This window comes from Suncus etruscus, chromosome 13 (assembly GCF_024139225.1).
Source record: "Suncus etruscus isolate mSunEtr1 chromosome 13, mSunEtr1.pri.cur, whole genome shotgun sequence".
Taxonomy (NCBI): Eukaryota; Metazoa; Chordata; class Mammalia; order Eulipotyphla; family Soricidae; genus Suncus; species Suncus etruscus.
Window position 1 is genome coordinate 11,073,359 of NC_064860.1, and position 12,805 is coordinate 11,086,163.

At 33.9% G+C, this 12,805-nt stretch overlaps 1 protein-coding gene across 2 annotated transcripts in view; it reads left to right on the top strand.

The window, feature by feature from the left end:
• The window catches only part of HDAC9 (histone deacetylase 9), a 950,572-nt gene that overhangs the window by 469,288 nt on the left and 468,479 nt on the right, over positions 1-12,805 (top strand). For both annotated transcript variants that reach the window (XM_049785709.1, XM_049785708.1), the window contains exons 3-4: positions 8,308-8,549; positions 11,415-11,562. In XM_049785709.1, the coding sequence (XP_049641666.1) occupies positions 8,308-8,549; positions 11,415-11,562 (390 nt within the window). The remainder of the gene's footprint in view (positions 1-8,307; positions 8,550-11,414; positions 11,563-12,805) is intronic.

Consider the following 12,805-nt stretch of genomic DNA (forward strand, 5'->3'; position numbering starts at 1 on the left):
CATCCTCTTACAAAAAAGTAATATGGTTAGGACAAAGACTATAATATGTTTCTCAAGGATCATCTTCTATGGATTCTCTTTCAATGTCAGTTCAAAGAAATTCAGTGTAAATCATTTCTAGCTGCCTATAAGACCAAGAAAATTGTATGGGCGAATAGCCGAGTTTAATCGTATGACTATTTAGTGGAAATAAAAAATAATCAGACTTGAGCAACATACCTAAAGTTAATGACAACAGAATTGATAGCCAATCTACAAGAAACTTTACAAGAGGGGAACAGTTATACTAGCATTATGGGGGTGGGGGTAAAAGAGGGAGATATGGGATGCTTGCTGGGAACAGAGGTGAAGGGAGAACAACACTGGTGGTGAGAATGCCCCTCATTCATTGTCACTATGTGCCTTAAATATTACCGTGAAAAATTTGTAATTCACTTTGGCCACAATAAAGATAAAAACAATTAAAATAAAGGATAAAAAATGAGATAGTAAGGGGCTAGAGAGATGGTACAGGTGTAAGGAGTTTGTCTTGCACACAGCTAACCTTGTTTCAATCCTTAGCATCCCATATCAGTTCCTTGAATGCTGATAACAGTAATTTCTGAGTGCTGAGCCAGGAGAACCCATAAATTCCACTGGGTGTGGCTCAAAAACCAAAATAAAATAAATCAAAATAAAATAAAATGAGATAGTTAAGGCCCTGGAGAGATAAATAGAAGTTAATTGTACTTATGTTACATGCAGTAGACCCTGGCTGGATCCCTGAACTCATATGGTCTAGTACATACTTCTAGGAGTGAACCTGAATAGAGAGACAGGAATAAGCCCAGAGCACTACCAGGTGTGGCCCCAAAGTAAAGTTGATTAAAATGAATAAAATGCAGAATCAGTTTAACAGATACTTTACTATTTGTAAGAATTACTATTATGTTTTGTGCAATGAGCATTTCTTAAATCTTTTAGTTTGACCAGAAATTACAGAAATAAGATAAGGCGTCACATACCAGGCAGAAAAAAAAAAAAAGGGCAGTGCCTTTGGCACTGAGATGTTTGCATCACTGCACAGCTTGTTATTGAGCACATGCAGAGGTGCCATGTGATATTTATGCTTTCCGATAGAAATTGCCTTTCATGCAGAATCTAAAGGCTATCAAAAAGAATAGAAATATGAACATATTTAGACAGAGCACTTCTACTGCTGTTGAAGTCTTGTATAAAGGGTCCTATGTACTTCAAGATTGTTATAAGCTGCATTTGGAGAAAGTCCTCCAAGTTGCTTCGCCATTTTCTTTTTTTGAACCCTGAAGCACCTACAAGATGACACATGCATATGATAGGCCTTTTATATGACTGAAAGCATCACTGCTGACAGCCTTTTCCAGTGGGCAGACAGTGGACCCAAAATCTCACAGTTGCTGTGCATGAAAGACAGAACAAAAGCAGAACAGATGGTCATCACAACAGTGGCTTTTCCCCAGCTCTACAGATTATAGTTCATGTAGTTCTTGCCAGTGGTTGCGGACAACTTACCATAAGGAAAAATTTCATAATCAAGCAGCTCAGGAAGACACTGGTGATGCTGATTTCCTGTGTTGTATGTAGTAGAGTAACAATGAATATGACCTGAAAAAGGTATCAGTTTTTGTTGTTCTGTTTATAAAAATTAAATTCATGGACAAAATTTTTATATACCCTGTGAATGTGTATGTCAAACCTATATTTGAGCTATTTTGGTGTGAAATCTCAATTCCTAAGATGATTATTAAAATCCAAAGATTTTTCATCTTTTATTCTAATAGCATATGTGACTAAAATTGTTCATTCTTAGATTACTTTTTAATTAAGATTTATATTTTTTTTCTTTTTCTTTTTTTTTTTTTCTTTTTTTGGCCACATCCGGTGCTGCTCAGAAGTTACTCCTGGCTCTGCAATCAGAAATATCTCCTGGCAGGCACAGGGTACATGAGGAATGCAGGAAATCAAGCCTGTATGGCAAACATCCTAACTGCTGTGCTATCACTTCTGCCTCACTCTTAGACTTTTTCCATTGATTGAAATTTTAATTTGTCTACTTAAAACATATGTTAATGAGTGAGAGAAGTAGAATGCCTGTCAAATACAGGCAGGGGGTGGGAGAGAAAGGAGATGGGGAACATTGGTGGTGGGAATGTTGTTGTATTGGTGAAGGAGGGTGTTCTTTTTATGACTGAAACCCAACTACAAACACATTTGTAATCATGGTGCTTCAATAAATAAATTTAACAAACCATTACCAGGCATAAAAATATAAATAAATAAAATAAAATGTATACTGGAAATTAAATACAGAATGCTTTTTGGTAGTCTGTTTTTTTTTTCTGTTTGTTTGTTTTTTTAATTTTGGGCCATTCCTATGGTACTAGGATTTACTTTTAGCTCTGTATTCAGGAGTTACCTTGGTTGTGCTGGAAGGGCCGTATGGGATGCTGAAGATTGAACCTGGGTTGACTGTTTGGAAGGCCAACACCATACCTATAGGTCTATCACTCTGCCCCCAGAAATCCAGAATCTTATATATTCAGAACATATCCCCTAGCACTGAACTACATCCCTTGCTTCACTTCAAAGATAAAAATGATTTCTTGCCTTTGTTCTATTAATAAAGTAGCAATAAATAGCTCCCAATTTAAAGATAACAAAATTCATTTTTTACCTTTGCGTGTAATTAGTTATAATGTCTAAATTGAAGAATTTAGAAATGCTCCATGACTAGTGAATTATCCTAATTATTTTGAATTAGAAATCTAGGATTCTTGGCACTAAAAAATACAGTATATAGCAGAATTTTAGTTACTAGTCATCAGGTGTGTTGCTAAAATAAAATTAATAATCAGGACCATTTATAAAAATAGATTTTCATTTTGAAATGGGAGTATACTTGTTTCAGTCCTCACCAAATCTTAAAAACTGACACTTCAAAAATGTATAGTTTAATAAATACTGAACAAATAAAAAGAACCATTAAGTCCCACACTGAATAAAAAATTATACAAGAATTTGGGAATTCCTAAATAAGACTTATTAATATATTTAAAAGTATGATAGTTGGGCATTCATGTAGAAATAATTTTATACAATTATATATTGGATATGTTTAAAATATTGCATACATGGTGGATACACATATAATTATGAATTCTAAAGGGATCTTTTAAAAATTTGGTTCATTGGGGCCGCAGCACAGCAGTTGGGTGTTTGCCCTGCCCGCTGCTGACCTGGGAGGAACCCGGGTTAGATTCCTGGCATCCCATATGGTCCTCTGAGCCTGCCAGGAGTGATTTCTGAATGCAGAGCCTGGAGTAACCCTGAACACTGCCAGGTATGGCCCCCAAACCAAAAAAAAAATTTTGGTTTATTTATACTCATGCTATTAGCTTTTTTTTTCCAACACAGCATCACGGGTCACCTGCTTTCAGTAATTTGCAAGGAACATTTAATCTTTCTCAATAATAAAAGTTTTGAAGAGATGATTCCTTTTCCTTGATATTGAAAATGATGGCTAATTTTCTCTTTTAAGCTAATTGATTCTAATTATGGCAATGGAAAAACTGGAGACAATGTCCCCTTTTCATTTTCTGTAATATGAAAGTGACTATAACTTGTTGAAACTCAGTCCCGGTATTGTGTTACTATTATTGCTTCTGGGGAGGCTCATTACTTTGTCATAAGAGATGTAAGAAAATCCATCATTCTGTTTGGAATATGATGAGCCTTTGTCACCCACAATGCAGTTAATGTTAAAAAATAGAAAGAATGACTATGATATAATGATGATTAGCTAGAGATGAGTTATTGTCCAAGTTACCAGGAACAAATCCAGAAGGCCAGAGATGACCTGCACAGAAGCCTTAGTTTGCTGATTGCCATTTCTCTCTGAGTTTGATGAAATATTCATGCCTTTGCTCTCCTCTCTGCAAGCACTATTGATTTCTTGTATAAACGCAGCTATATTTAGTCTAGACAAATGGAATGTGGATTGCTGCTGAAGAAATTGGATGAAAGACTGGGATCATGCCTGCCGCTTTCTCTCAGTCTTGGGCAATTATTTATAATCAAGAGCAGTTTTTCTAAGTTGAGGGTGATTTTTCACAATTTAGTGATTAGTCTCTGAACAAAGGCAAGCAAGTTAGGATCATTTCTGTTGGGATAGCAGGTTAAGAAGTCAAATTACTCTTTGAGATTTCTCAGAGTTTTTTTTACCCCTTATCTATTGGGGAGAGCATATTTTTTTTAAAGCTATTCGATGTTTAAGTTTTATAAAATACGCCAGCAAAAAGTCACCTCTGGGCCTCTTGAAATTTCATATTTTGTCTTAACAGGGCTTTATTCTGGCATTTGTTATTTGAGGTTTCATTGAAAATCTAGATACTATAGTGTTTAAATATTTTTTAATGGAAAAATATCATTAGTACCCTTCACTTTAGGTTGGTTTTATGCCAAATCTCTAAATTAATGCTCAGAATTTCATGATCCCCCCCTCAAATTGAATGCTTTACATTGACACTATAAGAGCATACAGGCCATCTTCATTTAATTTCCAAACTGTCACAATATTTCCCTTCATTGTGTCATGTTTTAGAAGACTGTTAGTTAAACTATAGTTTGTGAATAAGTAATTTTTCTATTTTCATTAACTTTACATTTATAGCATATTAATGTAAGCTCTTAATACATTGAAAATAAAACAGCATTGATAAACCAAGAATATCATTATTCACATCCCACACACATAGACAAGCATACAAATGTAGAATTCAAATATTAGACAACATATCTAATTGTTTCATAATTGCTTAACTTTCATCGATAGCATTTCTGAATGCTTCCCTGACTCACTGAAAATAACTTTTAAATTACCGTGCTCTATTTGTGTTGTAGTTTTCAGCCTGAACTCTCAAACCTAAATTACTTACATTAATAATCAGAGCTTCATATAGAATTTGGAAAACTACATAAAAAGTAGAAGAGAGAAATTTTTATTTCTCACTGGAATACAACAATCATCTATCAGTTCTATAGATCTCCAGTCTTTATTAGTGGAATCCATACATTAATAGAATGAAAACTCTGTGATATCTATACACTGTGAAGCTTGGAATTTTGATTTTTTAAGTTACTATCTAAGCACAAAGTAGAATCAAGCTGGGAATTTAAATTAAGGCTCTCATAACTAAATAGGAAAAATTTATCACTTAATACTTTTTTCCCACTTAATGTTGGAATATCATTTTTTATATTCCCATAGTATTACTTTTAATGACTGCAAATATTTCACCAGGGGACCAGAAAGGTACAGCAGGTAGGGCATTAGACTTGCATGTGGCTGACCTAGGTTCAATTCCTAACCCCCAACCTTGTCAGAAGTGGTTTCTGTACATAGTGTATTGCCAAGTGACCTTTCCCAAAAGAGGTTTTCACTTGTTGGTTTTATATAATTTATTTGAACATAACTTTGTATTTAGATAGTTTAATAAAAATAGAATATCAGTAAATAACATAGTATTAAACTGTTTTTTTTTTCCTGCTAGATATTTTTTTAGGTATTTTTAGCATTGACAAACCTCAATCAATGATAAAAATACTTGCTGTCTCTCAATACTATTTTTTAAAATATTTTAAATTACCTGACAAGGATACTTGCAATAAAGCACTGACTATTTGACTTATGCTTATCTATACAATGAGGTATTTTATATGCATGAATCATGTTATTTAAAAATAAGAAATTATGTCTCATTAGTTACAATTCACATTTCATTACCAGTAAAATTAATCTTATACTTTGTTAGTATTATTTTACTAGGCATTTGAGTATTTTTAATATTTGATAAATAATTTATTTATATTCAGTTTATAGTCATGCTTTTACATTTTTGCACAAATTTCCATAACCTTGCATTTTTGCGTTTTTAACTGCACACTGTTATTTATTTTAACATATGAAAATGTTCGTATTTGTTGTATAAAATGAAGCATTTTTTGAAGACTGTAGAAGTTTAGGCTATTTAATTTGATTCAATCTCATTTAACAATTCAGTTGTTACTGGGATTTCCTTTATTTTACATATGAAGCAACTGAGTCAGAAAATTTAAATAACACTGGAGTAACTAAGAAGAATTCCAGTGGACATTTAGATTTTTTTTTTTAGACAAGAAACTTAAAATTGGCAGCCTGCTCTTTCAAATAAAATCATAGAAGATCTTTGGGTATTTAAATATTTTAAGTTATTGCTGAATTACTTGCTGACTTGTGTTTCAGCATGTAGGGTGCTTGCCTTGCACAAGGCTGACCTGGGATCAAGGCCCAAGTCCTCTTCTAGTCTTCAGTCCTGCCAGTAGTGATACCTGAGTATAGACCTAGGAGTAAGCCCTGAGCATAGTGGGATCTGGATCCTAAATCAAACCAAATTAAAAAGAAATTGATGTGATTTTTTATCTTGAAGGAGCTATTTTAATTTCCTCTCCTTCCTTCCCTGTTCCTTCCTTCTTTCTTTCCTTCTCTGCTGTACCTCCACACCCCCTTGGCCAGAATGGGCTTTAAGTACTGACAACTACTTTGGAACATCCATTTAATAAACTTGACCGTAATTTTCTCTTAAAAATCCTTATATGTTTTATTTTATTTTCATTCAACTATAGAATACTCTTGATTCGTGTGGTTTAGGGTCATTCAATCAGTTTGGCATACACACTGAGTTATAAGAATGAATACCAACTATATAAAAGGAGCATTTTGTTTGGTTGCTTTTCAGTAAATCTAGCAGAACTCAGGCCTTACTCCTGGCTCTACTCTCAGGAATCACTCTTGACAGAACTTATTTGAACATGTAGGGTTCCAGGTTGGAAACTTGGGTTAGCCTCATGCAAGGCAAGCAGCTCATCTACTGACCTATCTTTTTGGCCCCAATTTGTACCCTTTTCATGCTTACACCACCCTGTTTTTTTTTTTTTTTTTTTTTTTTTGGTTTTTGGGCCACACCCATTTGACGCTCAGGGGTTACTCCTGGCTATGTGCTCAGAAATCGCCCCTGGCTTGGGGGGACCATATGGGACGCCGGGGGATCGAACCGTGGTCCATTCCTTGGTAGAGCTTACAAGGCAGACACCTTATCTCTAGCGCCACCTTCCCGGCCCCACACCACCCTGTTAATAAGAAGCATTACCTACTAAGAATTGTTTTAAGAATTTTATACACATTATCTGGCTCCATTTTCATAGATTTAAGTCAGGTTGGAAACTTGGGTTAGCCTCATGTAAGGCAAGCAGCTCATCTACTGACCTATCTTTTTGGCCCCAATCTGTACCCTTTTCATGCTTACACCACCCTGTTAATAAGAAGCATTACCTACTAAGAATTGTTTTAAGAATTTTATACACATTATCTGGCTCCATTTTCATAGATTTAAGTATTATTATTTATAATTATTTAAAAGCATCAACCTTTCCTCTTCCAAAGATATGATTAAATAATTGATTTAAGCTTATTTCCTCACCTTTTATTCTGCATGTTTTTTGTTTTGTTTTATTATTTTTTTTTTGGACCATACCCTGTGACGCTCAGGTTTTACTCCTGGCTACGGGCTCAGAAATCGCTCCTGGCTCGGAGGATCATATGGGACACCAGGGATCTAACCAAGGTCCAAGATCCATCCTGGATTGGCAGGCAAATGCTTTATCACTGTGCTAATCTCTCTGCCCCCCTTTCTGCCTGTTTTCTAGAGAATTCATGTGCCTAAGATACAGGTGATTCCAAAGTAAAAACTAACATGTAAAATCTTGATTCCTTCACTTTATTTGATGTTTGGATCTGGTATCATAGCTTTGTTTGATGAATCTAATCACCATTTATCACATTTCAAAATGCAGCTTTCCAGTTTTCTTTGCTTGTTCTAAGAGCCCTGAAAATAAATTAAATTACTTGTTACTTAAGAAATAAATCTTCTGGCTACCAATTAAAGTATATTCAAGTTTGGAGCTTTAATTGTATTAGAAGTTCTCTATTATATTATAATTAGCAATATGGGTGAAAAATTAGCGGCTGATGTGCAAAACTGATTTTATACATTTGACATACCTGATTCTGTACAATCAGTGACCAGAGTTGACATATAAATAACTTTATTGTCATCATAAAATTTCTAAGGGTTGATGTAAATTTCTTATACTAGATTTATTTTTTTCTTGATTTTGCTAGTTTCCAAAGGCCTGTACTAATTTCCAAACCACTTTTGTCTTTCTTTTTCCTTCTTCCCACCCCTTGTTCTTCAGTGGATGTGAAATCAGAGGTTCCTGTGGGCCTGGAGCCCATCTCACCTTTAGACCTAAGGACAGACCTGAGGATGATGATGCCGGTGGTAGACCCTGTGGTTCGTGAGAAACAACTACAGCAGGAGTTGCTCCTCATTCAGCAACAGCAACAGATCCAGAAGCAGCTCCTAATTGCAGAATTTCAGAAACAGCATGAGAACTTGACACGCCAGCATCAAGCTCAGCTTCAGGAGCATATCAAGGTAGCAAATGTTGCTTTATCTCTGATTTGTGTCCTAAAGAAGCATGGGACATGACTTGAAGGAGCAATAGTGAAGTTTCTCTTGACCATGATTGAGCATGGCAGTCTGACTTTGAGGAAATGGTGCTAAGACTCATGAAGACCTTATAAACCTAGTTTAAAAAATCCCTAAACACATGCCTTGCTTCTTGGAAATGAATGCTTCTGTCATTTCTTTCAACTCTAGATGACTGCATTAACAAGGAGGATTAGTAATTACCTCCCTTCTTTTTTCAAAATGAACCTTGTTTTGTTCATTTTCTCTATCTACTCTCATCAAGAAGAAGGACGCCCAGGAAAAGCCATTTTATAATTCTACAAACTATGCATATATCATTACCCAAAATGACAATTTAATCACTTTAAATGGATAGTATGTCTCTTTCAGTGGAAAAGATATAACTGATCAAAAATGAAATCAGATTATGTCCTATTCTTTATTACAAGAGCTTTATGATGTATATATTAAAAACAGTAGTTTCATAGGAAGCTCAAGAGAAGTATATAGTTGATATTGATGTAGATATTACCATTGCTTTTATAAGAGTTTAATAGGCTGCAAATAAGAATTTATTGACGGAATTTTGGAGTAGTTGAATTCTGAGACCTGAACTGTTAGTTGAACTGTTAAAATTATTCTAGAAGAAATATGTCTCTGTCTCAGAATTTATATGATGGATTATTTTATTGCCAGATCATTTCAGATGTATCTATATTTTCTCTCTTCTATCTTCCAATATAAATCCCAATTTAGATTTACTGTAGAATGTCTTTCAGCTTCTTGACAAAGACAATTGAGATAAAGCTATTTTGGACTGACTATAGATGTTTAATTTGAATTTATTATAGCAATAAAGGAAAGAAGTCTTTTGCTATTAAAATTTTATCTTCATATCAACTAATTCAAAATTATTTAAATGTATTTCTTACCTAATACATAAATTTTGTTATAACAGTTTTTTGTACTCTATTATAGTTGTCTCATATATTAATAACTGTGAGAATAAATTTCAAACTATAGCCACTAAACATAAAAAAGTGCCTGTCAAGTAGGTAGTCTGAGATTTGGCAGGGAATCTGGGGATTTTGGTGGAGGGAAATCAACACTGCTGGGAGGTTTAGTATTGGGACATTATATGCCTCAAACTCATCTATTAATAAATATTTACACGATAGTGCCTTAATATTATTTAAAGTAAATAATACCAAAATTTTTGCTATCAAGAGAATCCAGAAATTCCTTTAACCATACCCTTTGGTAGTGATAGGGTCATCTGAACTGGTTTTCAGAATATACTTCTGGTCCAAGATGTAGAGCTTTTAATTTAGTTCTAATACCATTTCATAGAAATTTCAGTTCTAGCTACACACATATACGCCATATTACACTGATTTCAACAGAATCAAGAGGTTAAAATGGTAATAATTAAATTTAATAGGTTTCAAAATTGCATACTAAATTTCATGTATATTATGAGTGTGAAGTTTGAGGAAGATTAGGTTATCTTGCACCTGAGGGTCAAAGCTCAAAGTTGTTCATGTGAGTTTTTTTAAATCAGTCATTTTCAGCCTAGTAGCAGTGTAAATGGTTAAAATTGCTGGTATAAATCTCTTATCTAGCTGAAGTAGAACTCAGATTCTTTAGTTAAGTTATTCCTCAGTAAGCACTTTTATTGTTATCTGCAGATATATCTTTCTTAATCTGGAGAAATGATTAAGAAGGCCTCCTATTACTCTTACTTATTGTTTAGAATGAATAGAGGATTCAGATATATAAACAACAGTGCTTTGAAACGTTGATTCCGTGGAATTGATTGCTTCTTTAGTAATATCTCTTACATGATAGTTTGAGTGCACTAAATTAACCAAATATATTTCTGGTTTTGGCTTTTGTTTTTTTTTAAAGCATATTCTACTGTGGGTATATTGATTGCATCGCTTCATTAAAGATGTTCTCTCTGAAATTTTAAGCATTTATTTTATTTTAGGTAGATTTTCCTCTGATCATAGCATAGCTTCCCATCTTATCAAATTTAATTCTTTTCACAGCATTTCTCCCCCCCACCCCAAAAACAGAAGATTTATGGGCAAGGGATATGAATTCAAAGTGTACAGCCTTAGGTTTACCTAGCAAAGGTCTTAGGTGTTTCTGAGCTCATCATGGAGTGGTAACTTACAACTAAAAACAAAGAAGTTAAAAATCATTTATTTATAATATTGAACTATCATACAAAACTTGGTACAATATAATTCTAGGCAGTTCCTGCCTTTACCTGTTTGGTAGATATCAGAAACTCTGGAATTAAAGATTGAATAAATAGGATAATACTTTGTTAGGGAAACACAGGTATTGAATCTAACTAAAAACGTAAAGATCACATTAGGACGATTGGGGTCTCAAACTCGTGGCCTGCAGGCCATTTGCGGCCTTCGAACAACATTTTGTGGCCTGCCCTAGAGGAATCTTTTTTTGTTTTGTTTTTTTTTTTAGTTGTTTGGGTCACACCCCCCAATGTTCAAGGCTTACTACTGACTTTGCACTCAAGGATCACCCCGACTTTACCTCCTGCGGCCCCCAGGTAAATTGAGTTTGAGACCCCTGAATTATTTCACTTCTTGTTAGAGCTATATATATGTATGTGTGTATATATATATATGTATATATATATATGTATATATATGTATATATATATATATATATAATATGTTCTTAAAAGAAGAAAACTGTGGTTCAAATTGTAAAACAAATTCCAAAATCACCAGTTTGGTCAGTGAGTTAAGAAGCCTAAAGAAATTGCACAAACTCATGTCTTTCTTTTCTCGCAAGTTGCAACAGGAACTTCTAGCCATAAAACAGCAACAAGAACTCCTAGAAAAGGAGCAGAAACTGGAGCAACAGAGACAAGAACAGGAAGTTGAAAGGCATCGCAGAGAACAGCTTCCTCCTCTCAGACCCAAAGACAGAGGACGAGAAAGTAAGGGGAACCAGGCACAAGATGGGCTTTCTTGCCCACCTTTAGCTGATCAATACTCAAAGTCCAGGCTGATAAAGAGTGGAATGAAATGTGTCAAATTGTCTGTATTTAATGAAAGGAAAACCTTAGGAGCCACCCAATCTCGAACTGTGACATTCTCAAAGCATTTCTCTCTGCATTCACTCTACAGTGTTTGTAGAAGTAAATGTAACGTTGTTTGGCAAATACGCTAATTTCTGCTTTAAATCTTAAACATGCTAAATAAAGACAAATAGTAAGCTATCCAGTTGAATACTTATCGGACTTCTATATTTCCCTATTTCAAATTCCATATTTCTAAATATAATTTCTCTGAACAACTCTTAATGAGTTCCTTCCTTCCTTCCTTCCTTCCTTCCTTCCTTCCTTCCTTCCTTCCTTCCTTCCTTCCTTCCTTCCTTCCTTCTTTCCTTCTTTCTTTCTTTCTTTCTTTCTTTCTTTCTTTCTTTCTTTCTTTCTTTCTTTCTTTCTTTCTTTCTTTCTTTCTTTCTTTCTTTCTTTCTTTCTTTCTTTCTTTCTTTCTTTCTTTCTTTCTTTCTTTCTTTCTTTCTTTCTTTCTTTCTTTCTTTCTTTCCTTTCTTTCTTTCTTTCTTTCTCCTCTTTCCCTTTTTTAAGCAGAACACTTGTTCAAATAAAATAAATTTAAATAAAATAAAACTATCCACAAGAGGGAGACAGATCCAAATAATTCTCCTGTTTGAATTCAATTCAAAATCTGGTTGTAGCAGCAAAGTTGAACTGAAATTGTTAGTGATGTTTATTTGTTTAATGTTAAAAAGAGTTATTCTTTAAAGTTTTTCTTTAAAGTAGCACTTCAGTTACAAATATGTACTTACTATGCTTTAATTGTTTATTTTGTAAAATTGTTTATTTGTAAAAATTGTTCACTTTTACAAGTGTTTTGTTCCTCAACAATGTTTCTCAAAACGAGAAGAAAATGGAATATTAATTCTGGGAATTCCCTTTCTGCAAAAGTTATTAAAGAAACAATAGAAAACATTTTTTTGGAAATTGGCAATTAAAGCAAGAATTACAAAGCATTATGATATTATTTTCTAATGTCAGTTGAGATTCATATTTCTTTTTTAATAATAAATTCTAAAATGTATATGCTATGACCCACGCTATTGCTTCCATATCTTTGCTTAGAACCTTAGAGGCACTAAAGGACAAAATTCCAAATGAACATCTGTTTCTCCGTGTG